Below are 22,645 nucleotides of genomic sequence, written 5' to 3' on the forward strand. Positions count from 1 at the left end.
CCACCTGATAGCAGGCAGGCAACCTTCTCTGTTGAACATCAACAGCTCCTCCAAGTGTCCCTATTTTCCAGGGGCAGTCCTGGATTTACAGAAGCTGTCCCGGTTTCTCATTCATTCATTCATTCAGGGCGGTTCACAGAAAAGATCACAACATATATCAGAATAAAAACAACCACCCAATAGCACGCCCCACCCCTCCCAGAAAAGAGCCACATTTTAAAAGGGTATAGGATGTCAAACAGATCAACCAAGGGCCTGGTTAAAAAGGAACGTTTTTGCCTGGTACCTAAAAGTGTGTAATGAAGGCGCCAGGCGAACTTCCCTGGGGAGAGCATTCCACAGACGGAGAGCCACTGCAGAGAAGGCCCCGTTCTCATGTTGCCACCCTCCAGACCTCTTGAAGAGGAGGCACACAAAGGAGGGCCTCAGAAGATGATCTCAGGGTCTGGGTAGGTTCATATGGAAAGAGGCAGTTCTTGAGGTATTGCAGTCCTGAGCCATTTAAGGCTTTATAGGTCAAAACCAGCACTTTGAATTGGGCCCGGAAACTAAGTGGGAGCCAGTGGAGTCAGACCAGGATCGTTGCAATATGCTCAAACCATGATTTGATCCTGAAATGTCTCGCTTTTCCTTAGGACGTCCCTATTTTCATCGAAGAAATGTTGGGAGGCATGCATCAACTGCTTGATGATGACCAGCCAGCATTTTAAGTAAGTTGCACCATGCCTATTTTATGTTTGCATCTTTTAAAAACTCCTATTATTTTACTGTTGCATTGCTTTATTGCTTTACTTATCAGAGAGGCGTTTGTGGAGGGTTCCGTCATTATATTCATTAGCTGCAGTTCCGGCATTGCAGGGGGCTGTACTAGATGACCCTCAAGGTCCCTCCGCAAGCCTAGGATGCTTTTTGTTGTTGTTGTTTAGTCGTTTAGTTGTGTCCGACTCTTTGTGACCCCGTGGACCAGAGCACGCCAGGCACTCCTGTCTTCCACTGCCTCCCGCAGTTTGGTCAAACTCAGGCTGGTAGCTTTGAGAACACTGCCCAACCATCTCGTCCTCTGTCGTCCCCTTCTCCTTGTGCCCTCCATCTTACCCAACATCAGGGTCTTTTCCAGGGAGTCTTCTCCTCTCATGAGGTGGCCCAAGTATTGGAGCTTCAGCTTCACGATCTGTCCTTCCAGTGAGCGCTCAGGACTGATTTCCTTAAGAATAGATAGGTTTGATCTTCTTGCAGTCCATGGGATGCTTTAGAAAGCAGAAAAAAATGACAGTCTGTGACTAGATAGCGACCTGGCCATTGCTTCTATGGAAGAACTTGTTAAGGGGCAGGATGGTGGGGTCCCCATTTGTAGGGACTGCACTTCCTTTTCATCAGACCCACAACCCAATGCAGCGCCGCCACCCAGGATAGTTTAATCATCTCCTTAAGTTGCTAATTGCATGCATTAATTCGTATGCCAGCGTGCATAATTGCCGACTGACCTATGAAGCCTCACCAGCTAATTGCAGGCAATGAAAGGAGGAAGCAACAGCAAGTTCTTGTTTGTGGGAGGATTTATTTAATTAGTCTGATTGCATTGGCCATATGGTGTCGGGGTGTCTACATACCTCTGGCGCAAGGTCGCAGAGCCAGGGAAGACCACTGGGTGGCAGTGGGGAGAGAGTGAGAGAGAATATTCCCTCTGCACCTGAATGCCTTGGAATCTCTCCTCTAAAAAGGGACGCGTTCGGGTTTTGCAGCAACAGTCCTACTACAGATATAGCTCTCCAGAATGGATAGCTGGGTGAAAAGAAATTGTACATGGTTAAGCGTCACCTCTAGATCCGCACCCTACACCCGCACACTTATGGCTTATGTGTGTGGTACGGAAGCTGTACTACCCAGGACAGGATGGGGTTGTGCAGGGTTGTTAAGGCAGCAGAGAGCATTGTTGGCTGCCCACTCTCCACCTTAGAGCAGATTTATGCCACAAGGTGCCATAGGAAGGCACTGGACATAGTAAAAGATCCATCGCATCCTGGTCACTGACTCTTCGAGCTCTTGCCGTCGGGACGGAGATACAGGACGATGAAGACAAGAACGAGCCGTCTTAAGAACAGCTTCTTCTCCAGAGCGATCTCGGCCCTGAATGGGAAGCCCGGACTTTGAAAGTCATCTAATCTCCCTTGCTGTATTATACTGTATTGTTTAATTAGTGTTTTTATGGAGCAGTCAAGTAATTTCGTTGTCCCCAAAGGGGGCAATGACAATAAAGATATTATTATTATTATTATTATTATTATTATTATTATTATTATTATTATTACACATTCAACACACATTTAAAGTGCATGGCTTCCTCCAGAGAATCCTGGGAACCGTAGTTTGCTAAGGGCGCTGGGCATTGTGGCTCTGCGGGGAGGAAACAACAGTTTCCAGGATTTTGGGGGGTAAACTCATGTGCTTTAAATGTGCACAGAACTTTCCTTAAATGTGGATCCGCCCCACATCCCAAAGCGCCCTCTTTCTTTCTCTTTCTCTTTTTCTTTTTCTTTCCCTCACCCCCATATTCCTTCTTTTCTTCAGCCTGTGGCGCTTCTTGTTCCCCAGTCAAATTGGATATCAGAAGGTGAGAGGTTGAATCCCTAGCCTGGAGCGTCTCCAAGAATCCTGGAGAGCCCCTGTCAGTCAGTGTAGCTGGACCAAAGAGCTTGGCTTGGTATAACACAGCGCCCTATATTCTTACGTCTTAAGGAAAGGGCTGTAACTCAGCGGCAGAGCACCTGTTTGGCATGCAGAAGGTCCCAAGTCCCAGGTAGGGCTGGAAGGGGGCCCTGTCTGAAACCTCGGAGAGCTATTGCTGCCAGTCAGTGGAGACAATATTAAGCCGGATGGACCATGGCCTAATTCTGTACGTGATTCTTTAGATAGCTCCGTTAGTGGAGCATGAGACTCCTAATTACAAGGTCATGGGTTCGAGTCCCATGGGCAAAAATGGGGCCCTCGTGGTCTTTTCCAACTTTACAATTCTATGATTTCATGCATTCCTTAGGGTTCCCCCACCAGAACCCTCTAGAATGATCAGAACAATCCATTCCCAGGCTATTTTCTATAATATGTATAATTAACTGAGGCATGTCTTCTTTTTCCTCCATTTAAATCTTGGGGCAAGATATACGACCAGCGCCAAGGAGCCTCAGCCAAACCTGGGCATTAACTTATGATTAATGCTGTTTGTCAGAGTCGTCCTGCATGATTTATTTTGGCACAAGCCCTAGGTTTGCATGCTGAAATCTTGCATTGACTCAGAGGTTCCCCCCCCCTTTTTTTCTCTCTCCCTTTAAACTATTAGTAGTATAAAGTTCTGGTAAAACAATTCACCTTTCCTGGCAGCGAACAGTCTTTGCTGGGCAGAGCAGGAAGAATGTCACAAATCCGGTCTTGGTGGCTTAGGGTCATGAAGGGGTCCCTTTGCTTGTGCAGTGAAGAAAAGTTCTGCAGGATCAGGCCAGTGGCCCATCTGGGCCAGCATCCTCTTCTCACAGATGCACCGCATGAGAAACCCATAAGCAGGAACTGAGCAGAAGAGCAGTCCTGGCTAGTAGCCATTAAAACACTCAGTGGCGTAGCGTGGGTTGTCAGCACCCGGGGCAAGGCAAGTTATTTGCGCCCCCTAACCCATGGATTTGCGCCCCCTAACCCGTGGATTTGCGCCCCCTAACCCGTGGATTTGCGCCCCCTAACCCCCAGATGTTGCGCCCGGTGCGGCCGGCCCCCCCCCTGCACCCCCCACGCTACGCCACTGAAAACACTTATACTCCATGAAATTGTCCAACTTTGCCCACTTATGTTCAGAAAAGGGCAGCCAAAACCATACCTTCCAACATTTTTCCAATGAAAACAGGGACATCCTATTCCATAATAATAATAATAATTTTATTATTCATATCCTGCCTATCTGGCTGGGTTGCCCCAGCCACTCTGGGTGGCTTCCAACATATATAAAACATAATAACACATAATAAAAACTTCCCGATACCAGGCTGCTGTCAGATGTCTTCTAAAGGTTGTACAGTGGTAGCTCGGGTTACATACGCTTCAGGTTACATACGCTTCAGGTTACAGACTCCGCTAACCCAGAAATAGTACCTCGGGTTAAGAACTTTGCTTCAGGATGAGAACAGAAATCGTGCAGCAGCGGCAGCAAGAGGCCCCATTAGCTAAAGTGGTGCTTCAGGTTAAGAACAGTTTCAGGTTAAGAACGGACCTCTGGAACGAATTAAGTACTTAACCCGAGGTACCACTGTACAGTTACCTATCTCCTTGGCTCATGGGGTTGCATAACTCCATACCCTCCAATATTTCTCTGATGAAAATAGGGGTGTCCTAAGGAAAAGTGGGACATTCCAGGATCAAATCTGAAACCGGGGCAACTTCTGTAAATCTGGGACTGTCCCTGGAAAATAGGGACACTTGGAGGGTCTGCAAAATCATCAAGGGGATGGAGCGGCTCCCCGTGAAGAAATATTGCAGCGTTTGGGATATTTTAATTCAGAGAAAAATAAGAGGTGACATGCATTGCAGGGGGTTTGACTAGATGATCCCGGGGTCCCTTCCGATTCTACAATTCTATGATTCTGTGATGGATTAGGCATAGCCTGGAGAAAATGGACAGAGAAATCCCCATCCATAACACTAGAATTTGTTGACATTCAATGAAGCTGAATGTTGGAAGATTCAGGATGGATAAAAAAAAGTCCTTCATGCAGTGCAGTGTTCAACTGTGGAACTCCCTCCCACAGGATGCATGGGTGGCCACCAACTTGGGTGGCTTTAAAGGGGGATAAGAGAAATTCATGGAGTATCTTGGTAGACCCACTAAATGATTTCCCTGCCTGGTGTAGCAATTGCAGTGGGCTCTGCTAAATGCTGTGTGACTTTTAATTGCATTTTTACAGCTGCCTGAATGAAGCATACAGGCTGCTGGTTCACGAACCACTGTTTGGAAACCCCTGATTTAGAGTATGTGCACCCTGCTTCTCATTATTAGTCATCAGTAATAACAGCAATGAAGTATGTAACAATATAACACAATTCAGCATTTGGAGCATTATAGAATAAGAGCAGGAAGATAGGTCTCTGCCCCAAATGAGTCTACATTCCTTTTCTATTTTATTTTCTTGGTAATCCCCAGTATCTATTTGGCACGCATACAGCATATCCTCTTACTTAATAACAATTTTGTTATTTGTACCCCACCCATCTGACTGTGTTGCCCCAGCCACTCTGGTTGGCTTCCAACACATATAAAAAAATAACAAAAACTTCCCAATACAGGTGGGATGTCTTCCAAAATCTGTATAGTTCTTTCTTTCCTTGACATCTGAAGGGAGGGTGTTCCACCGGGCAGACACTACTATCAAGAAGGCCCTCTGCCTGGTTCCCTGTAATTTTACTTCTTGCAGTGAGGGAACCACCAGAAGGCCCTCAGAGCTGGACCTCAGTGTCCAGGCTGAATGATAGGGGTGGAGACGCTCCTTCAGGTGTACAGTGGTACCTCTGGATACGAACGGGATCCGTTCCAGAGCCCCGTTCGCATCCTGAAGTGAACGCAACCCGCATCTGTGCATGCGCGGGTCGCGGATCGCCACATCTGCACATGCGCGTAACGTCGTTTTGAGTGTCTGCGCATGCGCGGGCAGTGAAACCCAGAAGTAACACATTCCGTTACTTCTGGGTCACCGTGGAGCGCAACCCGAAAACACTCAACCTGAAGCAACTTCAACCTGAGGTATGACTGTACTGGGCCAAGGCCGTTTAGGGCTTTAAAGGTCAGCATCAATACTTTGAATTGTGCTCAGAAATGTACTGGGAACCAATGTAGATCCTTTAGGGCAGAGGTCAGCAAACCTGTTCAGCAGGGGTCCACTGTCCCTCAGACCTTGTGGGGGGCCGGACTATATTTATTTTCTGTGGGGAGCGGGGAGAGAATGAATTCCTGTGCCCCACAAATAACCCAGAGATGCATTTTAAATAAAAGGACCCATTCTACTCATGTAAAAACGAGCTGATTCCCGGACCATCCGCAGGCTGGATTTAGAAGGTTATTGGGCTGGATCTGGCCCTTTGGGCCTTAGTTTGCCTACCCATGCTTTAGGGCCAGTGGTTATATGGTCCCAGCAGCTGCTCCCAGTCACCAGTCTATCTGCTGCATTCTGGATGGTTTGTGGTTTCTGAGTCCCCATCAAGGGTAGCCCCAGGTAGAGCGCCTTGCAGTAGTCCAAGTGGGAGATAACCAGAGCGTAGACGACCGTGGCGAGACAGTGCGTGGGCAGGTAGGGTCTCAGCTGGTGTACCAAATGGAGCTGGTAGACAGCTGCCCTGGACGCAGAATTAACCTGCGCCTCCATGGACAGCCATGAGTCCAAAATGACCCCCAGGCTACCTACCTGCTGAACTTTGATGTAGGGGAGTCACACACAGCCCAAGCGTGGGAGGCAAAGTGTGGCTGGCAACCTGGGCGCACTTGCCCACGTGCCAGGACTGGGGCCGTCAGGAACATAATCCCGGCTTTGTAGAACAACCCGCCAATTTGTCATGCGGAATTGATGACAAAACCGACGAGGGGCGTGTGGGAAAGGCTCGATTTCACAACCGGACTGGTTTGGTTGGGTGCCTTTGTTTCCCTCCTCTGGGTGTTTCTGCAAGGGATTTGTTAATGGATGGTTTTTGATGGGAGAGAGGTGTGATCCCTCGGGTTACAGAGCGGGCACTTGAGAGAGAGTACAGATTCCAATCCTGCCTTGTGCAGAGAGGTAAATAATTCGGAACAGCTTCCAGGGAGCCGCTCACCCTCTGACCCAGATCTGTGGACCTTGAAATGTTACTGGACAACAACTCCCACCATCTTCTCTGACTTTTGCTTCGGCCAGCTGATGGGAGTTGGCAGCCCAACTCCATCTGGAAGGCCAAACATGATGTTCCCCATTCTGGGACTAGACCATCATTTGCCTTTACAGTGGTACCTCAGGTTACATACACTTCAGGTTACAGACTCCGCTAACCCAGAAATAGTACCTCGGGTTAAGAACTTTGCTTCAGGATGAGAACAGAAATTGTGCTCCAGCCACGCGGCAGCAGCAGGAGGCCCCATTAGCTAAAGTGGTGCTTCAGGTTAAGAACAGTTTCAGGTTAAGTACGGACCTCTGGAACGAATAAGTACTTAACCCGAGGTACCACTATACTTGCCTGGGCCACACCTGGGTCACCCCTTGTCTGCCTCCCTCAGTCCGTGCCTGATCACCATAAGCCTGGGCTACTCTGCCGCCTTCGCCCTGGGGACGGGGGATGGGGGGCATCTGGCTGCAGCCCCTCAGAATTTTGTACCGGGGGCCATGCCCCTGAAACACACTTACATTCAGTGCTTTTTTCTGGGGGATACAGGGACGCGTACCCCTAAACATCTAACGGGAGAAGAAACTAAAAGGGCTGTCAATGGCTGCAAGGATGAAGTTGGTGGCTGTGTTTCTTGGGGGGGGGGAGTGTGTAATGTCCCACCCCATTCTGATCATCTAGGGAAGCCAAAGACACAAACCCCCCGCCTCACCCGTGAATCCCATTCCCAGCGCAGCGTTTCTTGTGTTGGGCGTTTGCGGAGCTTGCTGTGCGCTCTGGGGTATCTGTGGGTGCAAGATCAAACAAGGGCTCCTACTATGGGGGGCGTGCACAGATTTTTGTGGTGTGTATGTTAGGGGTGCCACGGAATGGAGCTTGTCACCAGCGGTAAAAAGAAGGGGAGAGGTTGCTGTGAGCAGGGGAACAGGCTGTTTGCTTGGCGTGGGTTACTGGCAAGGAGATGCTTCAGCGAGAGCGTTTTCCTTTTTTGTGCGTGCGTGTGTAAGCGTGTGTCTTTGTTTCGGATTGCAGCCATCCCCTGGTCTGATTCCTCGGAAGTAAGTCTCAGCAGTCAAAATGAGAGTACCCCTAAACATATTTTTTTTAAGAAAAAAAAGCACTGCATACCTTAGTACATAAACAATCTGAATTTGTACAGCAGAACAATCCTTGACTCTTAATGTCCCCAAATATTTCCTCTGCAGAAGTTACTGTCTTGGAGAAACCTCTCCCAATGGTTCTTTCCACTTACAAATCCTCCAACTCCTGTCAATTTTTGCATTGAGAGAAAAAGGATGATAGAAAGGTACTTTGCACGTGCTCTGAGGCACATTGTTATTATGTGGAAGCCCCATCTCTTAATCCTAGGGATTTATGTGTGTTTGTGTATGGACTCTGGTTACTCAGTACTGAAAGGCGCTCTGCACATGCTCTGCAGCACGCATTTGTTATTCGGAAGCCCTGTCTCTTAATCCTAGGTAGGGTGTGTGCGCTGGTGTGCAGACCCTCAATTACTCAGCATTGAGAGAAGGGCACTTTGCACGTGCTCTGCAGCACACCTAAATCATTTGCTTATTCCAGGACTGTTGGCGCTGCTGAGACATCCAGGAATGTCCTCCTGCCTCATATGGGCTACTGTGCTCAGACCAGCAAACATCTCCTATCCGGGCCACAAAGAAAATGGCTCAGGACACCTTCCTCCGGAACTGCAAAGTGCAGGGGGTTAGACTAGGTGACCCTTGGATTCTTTTCCCACTCTGCAGTTCTATGGTCCTAACTCTGTTCTGTTTTCCGGGGCTGGAGGTGGTGAGCTGGCAACCTCTAGTGGGGCCAGCACCAAACTGCAGGTGGTTTCGCCAATCTCGGGAGAAGGATGTCTCCGTCTCATAGCTGTCAACCGTCCCTTATTTGGCGGGAAACTCCCTTATCCCAGCGCCGTGTCCCGCTGCTGTCCCTTATTGATGATGTCCCTTAAATTTCCCGGGTTTCAAAGGAAGCAGCTCCTCTCCCTCCCTCTCTGCCGGTCAGGGAGGAGGGATGCTCCAACTGTGTTGCTTGGCTGCGTTGCTCACCCAATAAGGAGTCTAAGAACGACTGGGGGGGTGGAGCTTGCATGCCTTGTGCCGATCAAATCATCCACATTGCCTGAGGACTCGCCTTTGCTCAGCGCTTCCCAGCGGAGAGGTGACGGTGGTTTTCCTTGCTGCATCCCCTTTGCCGGGTTGCTGCGCTGTGGGAACCACCGCTTGAGGCTTCGTTTGGCTGCTGGCTTGCCTTTCTGCCTTTGGCTCGGAGGGGCTCAGAAGCTGAATATACCTGTGCCCAGAAAATCCCTTATTTTGGCTGCTGATCCCTTCTTTTCGAGGCTGCTGGTCCCTTATTTTCAAATCTGTAAGTTGACAGCTATGCTCCGTCTGTGACCTACAAGTATAGGTTTGAAGGAAAGCAGAGTGAAGATATTGATGTTTGACTCACCTTTATACTCCAGGTGTGAGCCCAGAATTCTACCTGCCCAGGCACACATACTGCAGGCAGGCCAGCTTCCTGTTTCCATGATAAACAAGTCTGGTTCAGGCCATGGGTTCATCTAGCTCAGTACAGTATTGTCAGCTCTGACTGGCAGCAATGGCTCTCCAGGGTTTCAGGCAGGGGACAACTCTTGGAGGCTGAACCTGGGACCTTCTGCATGCCAAGCAGGGGCTCTGCCACTGAGCTACAGTCCCTCACCTAAAAATAACTTAAGAGTCTAGTCCTCATAGTTCTTGAACTGTGCATGCAATGCTGGTTCTTTAACCACTCAGCTAGGCTCCTCCCTTAAGACATCAGAGCACAGAAAGCTGGTTTATAGTGATTCAGACCATGGGTCCATCTAGCCCAGAATTGTCTACACTGACCGGCAGCAAAGGCTCTCTAGGGTTTCAGGCAAGGGACAATTCCCAGCCCACCTGGAAATGCCACTAAGGATTGAACCTGGGACCTTCTGTAGGCTGCGCATCTGCTCTAGCACTGAGCTGGCGTCCTTTTTTTGTTAAAAATGAAGCAAGATTCTAGTCCTCATTGTTCTGGATAAAGGGGCTGATTTGAGGAGGAACGTGTTATGTACTGAAGTTCTCACCCTGGGCCAGCAGGGGGATACTGTAGATAGTTATGCACATGAAGGATCGAAAGTGGCGTTCAGTGATTGGATAGTTTGTATGCAAATGAAGGATCAAAAGTGACATTCAGTGATTGGATAGTTTTAGAAAGTTGTTACAGTAACAAGGTACTGGAGCTCTGTATAAGCAGGCTGACTGAGCCCTTCAGCTCAGTTCAGTTCTGGCCTCAGAATAAAGAAGAGCTGTTTGAAGAATCGCTGTGTCGTCTGATATGTTCGCTCACAACTTAACAGAACGGAGGAAGCTGCCCTATACCTGGTCACACCCTGGGGCCATCTCGCTCAATATTTTCCACACTGACTGGCAGCAGGTCTCCAGGGCTTTTGGACAGATGGTCTCTCCCAGCCCTCCCAGATGCTGAGGACTGAACTTGGGGCATTCTGCATGCATGGAGCTACAGCTTTTCTCTTAAAACAGAGCAAGATTCTAGTCCTCATGGTTCTGAATTAAGGGCTGATTTAAATATACCTTATATGGAAATCAGACCTTTGAAAAAAAACATTGCCTGCATCTTTCAGAAACCATATGGTCAGTTAACATGGATGCAAGTCCTCATTTTCCTGTTTTGACTTTAGAAACACACCTTCTTCACTTTAGCAGATTGGGGCTTATTTCCTTTGTTTTAGTTTTTTACGCAACATTTGACATTGTTCAATTTACTTTCAATATAATCATTTTTTACATTTTGACTCCCCATCCTTATGTCTGTGACTTTCCTGTTGTATTCCTTTATCTGCTGCCATAACTGCCATTTTTTTCCCCTGTTGTAATTATAACAATCATTTATTTATTCTGCTTCCCTTGCCCATTATTCAAGTCCTGCTTGCGATTTCATTTGGCTATATAGTTTTTGCTCAGAGAGTCCGAAAAGAGCCTCCACTCTTCGACAAAGTTCGCTTCCTTTTGATCTCTTATTCTTGCTGTCAGCTTCGCCATCTCTGCAAAGTCGATTAATTTTAAGATCCATACTTCTTTCGTTGGGACATCTTTTTTCCACTTCTGCACATATAGGATTCTGGCTGCAGCAGTAGCATACATAAACAACTTAACCATCTCTTTTGGAATCTCTGCCCCTATAATCCTTTAGACATCTTGGGAGCAGTCATTTTAAACATCTTCTTTAATTCATTATGTGCAAAATGGGGCTTATTTCCAAGTAAACGTGCTGTAATAAACGGAAATCTGTCCTTATGGGGGACACAAGAGCCCTTATAGATTCCTTTGTAGGTTCTCCATTGGTCGGAGGAAAAAACCAGAGGCCAACCAGAGAATATTGAGATGCAAAGCAGCTAGTAAGCCTGATCTTTATTGAACTTTTGCAACACGGTGCCCCCTTCACACGCAGGAGAAGGAGGAGGACCCAGAACAAAGGTGTGTCCGCCCTTATATAGACATTTTAAATTGCCCACCTTGGAGTCAAAGACCACCCCCAGAAACATCATACCTACATCACAGAAGGGATGTAGTTCAAGACCACCACCCCAGATACATCATACCTACATCACAGAAAGGGCGGGCTAAAGCAGAAATCTGAGTGGGTTGTTTACCTCCTGTCTGGCAAGTTACCTGTTGATGTTTACTGGATTGATACCCTGGGGAGTCTGGCCAGTCTTTTGTAATGATAAGTACCGTATTTTTTGCTCTATAAGACTCACTTTTTCCCTCCTAAAAAGTAAGGGGAAATGTGTGTGCATCTTATGGAGTGAATGCAGGCTGCGCAGCTATCCCAGAAGCCAGAACAGCAAGAGGGATTGCTGCTTTCACTGAGCAGCGATCCCTTTTGCTGTTCTGACTTCTGAGATTCAGAATGGTTTTTTTTTCTTGTTTTCCTCCTCCAAAAACGTCTTGTGGTCTGGTGCGTCTTATAGAGCGAAAAATACGGTACTTAGTTCCAGAGCCCAAGTCACAGGCTCACCCTGTTCATCCACAGAAATACCCTTAAGACAGGGATTTGTGAAGGAAAAGACAATGGGGAGTCAAAATGGCTCCAGGGCTGCTCTCCTGTGCAGCTTCAGACATGTGGCCTATAGATCTATGTATGTGTTTGCTTGGTACATTTATGAACCTTTATTATATACGTAAGACCTGAATTAAAAGGGACGCGGGTGGCGCTGTGGGTTAAAGCCTCAGCGCCTAGGGCTTGCCGATCAAGAGGTCGGCAGTTCGAATCCCCGCGGCGGGGTGAGCTCCCGTTGTTCGGTCCCAGCGCCTGCCAACCTAGCAGTTCGAAAGCACTCTCGGGTGCGAGTAGATAAATAGGGACCGCTTACTAGCGGGAAGGTAAACGGCGTTTCCGTGTGCGGCTCTGGCTCACCAGAGCAGCAATGTCACGCTGGCCACGTGACCCGGAAGTGTCTTCGGACAGCGCTGGCCCTCGGCCTCTTTGAGTGAGATGGGCGCACAACCCTAGAGTCTGTCAAGACTGGCCCGTACGGGCAGGGGTACCTTTACCTTTAAGACCTGAATTTATTTATTTCAGTGTTTAATCTCACAGCCACCCTGCTCTGCTCCTGCAGTCGTGACGGTGCAACGATGTGAGTGAGTTTCAGCTGCAAAACTGCACATGCTCAGAGGTCTGTACTATAAATCCCCACAGAGGGAGCCATCTATGGAATAATAAGCCATATGACCCTTTTCAGGACAAAAGATTTGTGAGCCCCGCCAGAGGCGTTGACAGGCAGTAAGGTGCTGAGGTGCTTGTTCTATTTTAAGGTTCTTCACTGAGCATCAATGCTATTCCATTTATTTATTTAGAAAAGCCTGGATCCATTTCCAAGAGAGCTCAAGGGGCCTCCAAAATTCCGCACCCACCCTCAGAACTTTCCCTTGGGTTTGCAGTGCTCTGGCTTTTATGAAAACACATAGTGCAATGTTTCAAAGTTTGGAAATCACAAAGTGTTGTGGGTAGGTAGGGATCAGGGCGTGGTCTCAGCCTCTTGCTGCGAAAAGGGAAGTAAGTTTTTAGCCCTTCAGGGGCAAGCAGAGGGTAGATCTGTAAGTGAAGATAAACAAACAGAAAAAAATTATAAAAATGAAATGCAGTAAAACGAGGCTTGCATAAAAGTAAGATTTTAAAGATTCTACTATATGTATTAGATATGTATTAGGGACGCGGGTGGCGCTGTGGGTAAAACCTCAGCGCCTAGGGCTTGCCAATCGCATGGTCGGCAGTTTGAATCCCCGCAGCGGGGTGCGCTCCTGTCGTTTGGTCCCGTGTGCGTTCCGTGTGCTGCGTTGGCTCGCCAGATGCAGCTTGTCACGCTGGCCACGTGACCCGGAAGTGTCTGCGGACAGCGCTGGCTCCCAGCCTATAGAGTGAGATGAGCGCACAACCCTAGAGTCTGGCAAGACTGGCCCGTACGGGCAGGGGTACCTTTACTTTTTTATATGTATTAGGACAATGACTTTATTGGATCAGCCGAAATTTCATGAAATGCTGTGCAAGCTTTCGAATTCTCCAGAACTCTTTATCAGGTTAGAAGGTAAACAGAGCAGTTGCAGGAGAGGAGAGTAGGTTTCTGATCATGATACCACAGGAGGACAGAAATTCCTATCCACTGCATGTAGCATAACAAAAGCCACCAGACAATCAACACCATACATGCATTGTTTGAGGCTTCCCCCAAAGAATTTTGGGAACTGTAGTTTGTTAAGGGTCTCTTAGCAACTCTCAGCGCCTTTAGCAAACTATGATTCCCAGAATTCTTTGGGGGAAGCCCGAAGTGGTAGATAAGAGTGTTTTAAAAGTATGGTGCAGATGTGACCAATGTATCACTTCAATATTCCTGCATTGCAGGGGGTTTGACTAGATGACTCTCATGGTCTCTTCCAACTCTACAATACTATGATTTCTATGAAACATTTCTTTTTTAAGGGAATCCAAAAGCCACATTGTGCAGGAAATCCACAGGAAGTCTCCATCCGAAACATAGTTTTAGTCCTAAACTTCAGGACAATGATCCAAAAGACCCAGAAACCCATCCATTGAGGTAGCTGCAACTCGCTAAGGAAAACACACTCTGCATATGCCCAGAGGCAACCAGCTTTTGTACTGGGTTTGCATCAGGGTAAGCAGCTGCCAGAGTGAAACCCGCCTCAGATAATCAAGCCCTGCCCTAAAAACTTTGCAACAATTCCCATCCTGTAGATCAAGACCACCCCCCAGAAACATCATACATACATCACAGAAGGGATGTAACCTAAGACCACCCCTCAGATACATCACAGAAAAGGCGGTCTAAAACAGAAATTTGAATATTTGTTTTTCTCCTGTTGTTGTTTATCTCCTGTCTGGCAGGTTACTTGATTGGATTTCCTGGGTAGCCTGGCCAGTCTTTTGTAATGATAAATACTTAGTTCCTGAGCCAGGACTCAGGCTCACACCCTTATTCAAACACAGACAGGAAAAGACAATTGGGGGGGGGTTGGCTTTTCCAGTTTGACCTTGCAGACAAAACATTGGCTCAGTTTAAGAATCAAAATGGTTCCAGGTTGGCCTTCTTGTGCTGATCTATGTATGTGCTTGGTTGGTACACTTATGAATATTACCATATATCTAAGACCATAAAATTCCTATCACACAACCTACCCACAGCTGTGCTGGGGCCACCCAGGGACTTTGACTTCTGGAAGCCCAAATGCGTTCCCGTTGCAAGTGTCCCTAGGAGCCCTTGTCCCCACGAGCTCTTCAGAGGAACAGTCAAGGTCCCTATAAATTCTGGTGCTTGATCCTCCAAATCCCGGCAGGGGGTAACCTGAGTCCTTTTTGGCACCATCGAAAACCCTACAATGGAGCACTTAGAAGAGATAAACAGTCTTGTTTGTTTCAACCCACTAGAATCTGCACTTTGCAAAAAAGAAAACAAGCCTTTCTGAATGCAGCTTTGTACATCTTGAAACAAACAAGCTTTCTGTGGGAATGTTCAGGGCAACAGGAGAGGATTTATTATTTATTAATATCCATCCTAACTTGCGCTAGCAAGTTTCTTTACTTAGCAGAGTTTAAATTCCCCTTTTACGTGCACAGGAGATAGCTGGTTGCAAGCTTGTGTGAGCTACTCATTATTGTATGATTCAGTCTGTGTCAGGCTGAATTGTATGTTCCCGGTAAGTTTCCTTGAATCTCTCTTCAAAGAATAAAGACGGCACAATCTTATTCAAAGTCAATAAAAGAAGTTTACCTACATCAGTTCACAGTTGAATCCCTCAAAGCAGATTTAGCCACAAATATGTACATGTGGATCTACCCCATATGGGGGGATAATCCCAGGGCTCCTGCTAGCTGAGAGCTAACAGAGCAATCCTAGCTAAGAAGCTGGTCAAACGAAGAAGGAAGTGATAAAGAGGGAGAGGGTGGCAGCATGCCTTGTCCTTTTGTTACCTGGACAGGTTAGGCCATGCCTACCTTCAATCACATGCAAAAGGAAGAATGCTCCAGCCAGGAGGAACAGGAAGTTTTGACTGGCTGGACCAAACATTCCCTCGCATGTCTTCTCTAGCATTTCAAGGAATGTTGTACTTTACTGCTCTCAGTGGATTACATCCAGGGCCGTCTTAAGCATATCCGGCGCCATGGTTCAAAGAACCCTCCGGCACACACACACCCATTTCCCAGAGTTGCTCTCCTCCCGTGGAGGCTTGGGAAGGAAGCTGCACTCCCGCCAGCCATATAGTTGGTGGGGCGCAGCTTCCATCCTAAGCCTCTGCAGGGATCGCTTTCCTCCCACTGAGGCTTGGGAGGCAAGCTGCATGCCCGCCAGCCATCTGGTTGACGGGGCACAGCTGGCGGGCGTGCAGGGAAAGGGGAGGCCGCCAGCAAAGCCGCACAGCTCCCCCACTCGCTGGGGCCAGTGGCGTGGCGTGGGGGGTGCAGGGGGGGGGGCGGCCGCACCGGGCGCAACATCTGGGGGGTAGTGTTAGGGGGTGCAAATCCACGAGTTAGGGGGCGCAAATTACTTGCCTTGGGTGCTGACAACCCACGCTACGCCACTGGCTGGGGCGTCCCTGAGAGGCCAGTGCCCTGGCGCAACGCGCCAGTAAAACCAATAGGAAAGACGGCTCTGATTACATCCCGCACTTTCTTGACATTTCCTTGTCATTGATTTATTCATCGCCTTTCCAACAACCGGCTCAAGGCAATGCACACAACAGATGGCTAAAAACAGTTAAGGTTCATATAATGGTAGAGTTGAAAAGGACCCCCAAGCATCTAGTCCAACCCCTTGCAGTGCAGGAATCGTAGCTACAGAATTCCTAGCAGATGGTCATCCAGCTTCCGTTTAGAAACCTCCGATGAAGGAAAGTCCACCACCTTCTGAGGTGGTTAAAAGCATAAAAAACAGCAAATGCATTTAAACTGAAGCTAAAACTGTACAAATTTGCAATGGGTGGGCACTCCAGGAGTGTACCCCAAATTTCCCTAAATTGCAGAGAAAGACTGTCCACTGGGGGCAGCTATTTCCCAGAGGAGTTTGTCTTCTCTCAAGAGCCCAAATCAACTTCCAAACAATTGTGGTTAGATTAGTTGATGGACTACATGGAACTGGCGGAAACGACTGGCAGAATCCAAGACCAGGGAGAAGAGTCGGTGGAAGAAGACTGGAAAAAGTTTAAGGATTATTTACAGAAATACTGCAAAATTAATGAATGTTAAAAGAATGGTGGAATGAAGTTATATGGCTTTAGTAGAAATGTTATAAGGATTTAAGTATAAATAGATTAATAGAATATTATAGGTAAAATAAGGTTAGAATGCGTTAAGATAATTATAGGACAGAAAACAGAGGAAGATGGAAAGGAATTGCTGAAATAATTGATAGAAGTGGAATACAAAAAGGGAGGTGCGGGGAGGTCGGTGAAATAAATGAATGAAAGACAAGATATTGAAACTGTTTGAGTGTTTTAAACTGTTTTTGTTTGGTTTTGTTAGTTTAATGTGTTAGTGTTACGTAGTGTCTTTGTATTGTATTGTATTGTTCTTTTTTGTTTTTGTTTTGTTTTGTAGTGTTTAAATAAAGTAATAAATATTATTTTTTTAAAAAAATAGATTACTGCAATGCACTCTGTGTGGGGCTTCCGTTGAAGATAGCCAGGGAACTACACCTGGGAGAGAATGCTGTTCCCTGGCTGTTGGGGGGGGGGCGGCAGGGTTGGATAGTGAAATGGAATTAGCCAACACAGATCTCAAAGGCGCTGGACCCAATTCAGGATTGGAAAGGTTGCAGCACTTGGGATTTTTTGAGTCTAGGGAAAAGACGAGTAAGAGACAGCATGACAGAAGTTTATAAAATTATTCCTGGCATGGAGAAAGTGGGTAAATAATAGGTTTTCTCGCTCTCTCATAACACTAGAACTGATGGGAAATTTGGGGGGAAATTTCTGCCCCAAATCAGAGGAAGCTGCTGAGCTCAGTTTACCCGCTAGCCTGATCCCCGTTCTTGTTACCTTGCAAATCTCCACAGACAGACTTGGGGGGTGGGAACTGGATGGTGGTGGGGCAGGGGCAAAAGATTTCTATTCAGGGCAGCTGTCAATTTAGCACAATTAATGGTGACATTTGTGGCTTGCCAGTGAAGACACTCACTGCACCAGAATGTTGACAAGGTGGATGAATACCCAGCTGAGCAGTGGCATGTGCTATTCTCCCCCAGATCCCCTGGCACCAGCTCTGAATTTTTCTCCTGCAATCCACCCTGTCACCCACTCCGCTTGCAACCCTCAGTTGCATATCTTAATTAAAGCATATCTGGCCACAGCGACCTTAAAAGACTCTAGGTGGGCTCCCTCCGTTTTTCATTGAATTTTCCAGCTGACTTTTCTTGCCTCTTCCCCCACCTGCCCACTTCATTTAGTTGTGATGCTTGCATTGTGGGGAGTTGGACCAGGCGACCCTATTATAGGAATTTACAACAACCCTATGATTTGGTTTCATTTTAGTTAGGAGAAAAGAAGCATTGCTGCCTCCGGCCGTGGAGGAAGAGCATATCCACATCAATGTTGTTGTTGTTTAGTCGTTTAGTGACCCCGTGGACCAGAGCACACCAGGCACTCCTGTCTTCCACTGCCTCCCGCAGTTTGGTCAAACTCATGCTGGTAGCTTCGAGAACGCTGTCCAACCATCTCGTCCTCTGTCGTCCCCTTCTCCTTGTGCCCTCCATCTTTCCCAACATCAGGGTCTTTCCCAGGGAGTCTTGTCTTCTCATGAGGTGGCCAAAGTATTGGAGCCTCAGCTTCAGGATCTGTCCTTCCCGTGAGCACTCAGGGCTGATTTCCTTCAGAATGGAGAGGTTTGATCTTCTTGCAGTCCATGGGATTCTCAAGAGTCTCCTCCAGCACCATAATTCAAAAGCATCAATTCTTCGGCGATCAGCCTTCTTTATGGTCCAGCTCTCACTTCCATACATCACTACTGGGAAAACCATGGCTTTCACTATACGGACCTTTGTTGGCAAGGTGATGTCTCTGCTTTTTAAGATGCTGTCTAGGTTTGTCATTGCTTTTCTCCCAAGAAGCAGGCGTCTTTTAATTTTGTGGCTGCTGTCACCATCTGCAGTGATCACGGAGCCCAAGAAATTAAAATCTCTCAGTGCCTCCATTTCTTTCCCTTCTATTTGCCAGGAGGTGATGGGACCAGTGGCCATGATCTTCGTTTTTTTGATGTTGAGCTTCAGACCATATTTTGCACTCTCCTCTTTCACCCTCATTAAAAGGTTCTTTAATTCCTCCTCACTTTCTGCCATCCGGTCCAATCGCCTTCATCTCCATATCTGAGGTTGTTGATATTTTTTCCGGCAATCTTAATTCCAGCTTGGGATTCATCCAGCCCAGCCTTTCGCATGATGAATTAGCTACTATCAATAGCTGCTCCATGAATCTGTCTAATGCTCTCTTGAAACCATCAAAGTCAATGGCCTTCACTGCCCTCCTGCAGGAGCGAATCCCATTCAGCTCTCCACTGCCTAAAGATGCACTTCCTTTTAGCGGTCCTGGATCTTCCAGGATTCCATCTGAGGGAAACCACCCTCCTCTTTGCTGAGCATCCCAAGGAGCTTGGCTGTCGAAGGTAGACTTCTTCTGAACTTGGAGGCTCTACTTCTCTGCGATGTCTTATAGCCAGGGATGGGCCTGCAGAGGAATCTCTTGGCCAAGCATCTTGCCATCTAAAGGGGTCAGCAAGATGCACATCTTTGCCCAAGGATGAATTCATCCCTTGACATCTATTTTTTAAAAATTGTCTACATCTTACCCAGAAGCACAGTTTGATTTCTTACTTACATTCATTTTTTCAACTTAAGCAGTAAATACCAACAATGCTTTAAGGCCTAAGTAACTTTTCTTTGGAACTCTTGATCTGTTCCAAACTATATTATACTATACTTGGGGTTGGACTAGATGACTATTGGGTGTCCCTCCTACAATTCTGTGATTCCTTATCTGCGCATGCCTGGAAAGAATATAAAAGCAGGGTTCTCTAGGATAGGGAGCAATAAAGCAGGCAGTCTGTTTACACAACAAATGTTAAAGAAATAATAAAATGCCACAGTCAGAATACTTAATAGTGCAAAGATTTTTGGGACAAAAATGAAACTATTTCTCTGTTACGCCTGACAAATAAACCTCTCCCCCTGCATGGATTTGTTCACCTCCCCCACCTTCTTAAAAACAAACTATGGTCTTTCGGTTCCTGCTACTTAAAGCTTTTCCTATGTTTAAATCATGTTGCAAACCGCTGCGGCACATTTTTATTTTTTTTTAGGACGCAGCGGTATATAAATGCTTTTGCAACTAGAGAAATGCGCTCTGCACCTGCTCAGAGGCACGGTGGGAGAGCTAAGCCCCAGGTGACCTCTAGGCGGCGCTACGCCAGGCGCTTCACTCTCTCCGCAAACAACTTAACACCCCCCGACTTTGCTAAAAATACAGTTCGGTCTCTTTAATGGAGAGCTGGGCGATTTGCGCTCTCTCTCTCTTTTCAAATGGCTTTGATTGACAGCCTCCTTTCCCCCCCCCCGCACCGAGGGGCGGGGCCGGGCTTAGGCAGGCAGCGGCCGGCGGGCGGCGGGACTCAGTGGCCACCTGTGGGACCAACCGAGGCGGCTCCTCCCGGCGCGATGGGGCGCGATCGGACGCTTCGGCTGCAGTTCGGGAACCGGATCGAGGTGGTTTGCGTGGTGGGCACTCGCCTCTGCACCGACGTCTATGGGTGAGGCCGCCTATACTTCCATCTCCCCCCCCAAAAAAGTTTTGCATCTTCAGAAAGGGAACCCCCCGCCGCACCAGAAAGACCCAGCACGACTTTCCAGGGGACTCTCCTGCGCGCGCCCTAAGTCTTAGGTCCTTTGGATCTCTCCTTCCCAAATAGCCCCCCCCCCAAATTGCATCCTCCGAAGGGGACCCCCGCCGCTGCATAAAAGCACCCCCGAAAAGCACCTTTCTTTTCGATTCCCATCCTCTATTTAGCCCAGCGTCTGCTGCCACCCCCCAGCAAGAAATCCTTTTCAAAGCAACCCCTTCCTATATTGACACCCCCAACCCCCTGTTGGTTTTGCTGCGGGACCCTCACCATTACCCACCCCACCCCCATGCTGGCACCTGCCTATCCTCACCCATATTCCTTTCCCCCCACTTTCTAATCACCCCTCCCAGCAAAATGTCTCTCCACCAACTTCTTAGGTGCAAGCAGCCTCCTTTAGCATCACCTGTCATTGCCAGATATCGCTGCTCCGATTTTCATTTCCCTATATTTGGGAGCTGCACCCCACCCCCTGCTGCCGATATTTCCAGAGTCTGGAGGAACCCCCTGCTCAGTGGCAGAGCAGCTGCCTTGCATGCAGAAGGTCCCAGGTAGGGCTGGGAGAAGCTCCCTAGACGTAATCCTTGGAGAGCTCAGTACAGATTTTTGTTTCAAAGGTGGTGGTTTGCCACTGGAACCCCCTTCCGGTGTGCTGCATTTAAAACCTCGACCTCCACCTTCCTCTAAGGCATGGGTAGGCAAACTAAGGCCCGGGGGCCGGATCCGGTCCAATCGCCTTCTAAATCCAGCCCGCGGACAGTCCGGGAATCAGCGTGTTTTTACATGAGTAGAATGTGCCCTTTTATTTAAAAGGCATCTCTGGGTTATTTGTGGGGCATAGGAATTCGTTCATCCCCCCCCCCCCAAAAAAAATATAGTCCGACCCTGACAAGGTTTGAGGGACAGTGGACCAGCCTCCTGCTGAAAAAGTTTGCTGACCCCTGCCTTAAGGCTTCTCGGAAACCTTTCGGAATTATTTGCTGAGGAGTAGTGGTATGAAAAGTCTGTCTTTGGTTGGTGAAGCGGTCTGCAAGGTTCTGGCTATACAGAGTTATTTCTCCCTTGCAGCTTTGAAGCTGTGCTTAGGAATGCCTGCAGCTCCTTTAAGTGACTTGGCTCATTGATGAAACACTAACATGACTAGGAGCTCTATGGGGTGTCTGTAGGAGAGGAGGCGTAACGCAGCCAAAAGCAAGTGTTGGGCTAGGACCTGGGCGTCCTGAGTTCAAATCCAGATCAGCCATGTGAAGTTTACCTGGTGACCTCGAAGGCCGCTCACTGTCTCTCAGCCTAGCCCACATCACAAGGTTGCTGTGAGGATTAAGAACAGGGAGGGGAAAACCTTGAGGAAAGGTGGGCTGTACATGCAATGATAAATTTAAGTGAATAACGGAGCGTGCCTTGCTGACACCTGACGCTTTGTATGTTCAGCTGTTAGCCAACTACCAGTAAGTATTACTCAGAACAGGCCCATTGGAGCTGAGTTAGCCATGCCCATTAACTTCAATTGGTCTGCTCTTTGAGCAGGAATGGAACTTGTTACAGCCTATGGTTTTTGATAGCCACCTTCATGTTTGGTGTGACACAGCGTCCTGGGTTAAGCTGCAGTTCTGCCGATTCCCCCACCTGCGGCTCATTGGGGAGATCACCCTGCTGTATTTTTCCACAGAAGAGTGATCTTTCCTGAAAAACTGGAGCCTGCTTTGCCTTGGACTGTTAGCTGTGGATCTCAGCACCAGGATACCTCCTATACTAGAATGGGGCTCTGATTTCCCCCCCTCCTTATGGAAAAGGGAGTTATTGATGACTACTGTTCCTGATGCTTTTGCTCTGCCCTCCACATTCAGATGCAGCCATGCTTCTGAATTCCATGCTTCTGAGAGCCAGTGTGGTGTAGTGGTTAAGAGCGGTAGTCTCGTAATCTGGGGAACCGGGTTCGCGTCTCCGCTCCTCCCCATGCAGCTGCTGGGTGACCTTGGGCCAGTCACACTTCTTTGAAGTCTCTCAGCCCCACTCACCGCACAGAGTGTTTGTTGTGGGGGAGGAAGGGAAAGGAGAATGTTAGCCGCTTTGAGACTCCTTAAAGGGAGTGAAAGGCGGGATATCAAATCCAAACTCTTCTTCTTCTTCTTACTGGAACCGGCAGGAGGAGAAAGTTGCTCTTGTGTTGAATCCTGCTTGTGGGTTTGGGCCACAGGATGCTGGTCTAGATGGGCCACTGGCCTGATCCAACAGGCTCCTCTTACATCTTTTCCCCATTATCCACTTTCCTTTACTCCTGTCCTGTGTCAAAACTTCTCTTGTGGTCAGCTTAGCCACCCCA

At 47.9% G+C, this 22,645-nt stretch overlaps 1 protein-coding gene and 1 long non-coding RNA gene across 2 annotated transcripts in view; one reads left to right on the forward strand and one right to left on the reverse strand.

The window, feature by feature from the left end:
- Positions 1–11,304: 11,304 nt before the first annotated feature.
- On the reverse strand, positions 11,305–11,776 carry LOC310684966. Its single transcript, XR_014515009.1, has 2 exons — positions 11,528–11,776; positions 11,305–11,475 (listed from the first exon to the last, which is right to left on the reverse strand). It is a non-coding gene; the product is annotated as an uncharacterized lncRNA (long non-coding RNA).
- Positions 11,777–20,064: 8,288 nt separating this feature from the next.
- LOC310683514 (protein-arginine deiminase type-2-like) overlaps positions 20,065–22,645 on the forward strand; it is a 59,589-nt gene continuing 57,008 nt past the window's right edge. Inside the window, exon 1 of the mRNA XM_083453447.1 lies at positions 20,065–20,232. Coding sequence (XP_083309573.1) covers positions 20,141–20,232 — 92 coding nt within the window. The 5' untranslated portion in view covers positions 20,065–20,140. The remainder of the gene's footprint in view (positions 20,233–22,645) is intronic.

Source organism: Podarcis tiliguerta (assembly GCF_965153285.1).
Source record: "Podarcis tiliguerta genome assembly, chromosome: 8".
Lineage (NCBI taxonomy): Eukaryota > Metazoa > Chordata > Lepidosauria > Squamata > Lacertidae > Podarcis > Podarcis tiliguerta.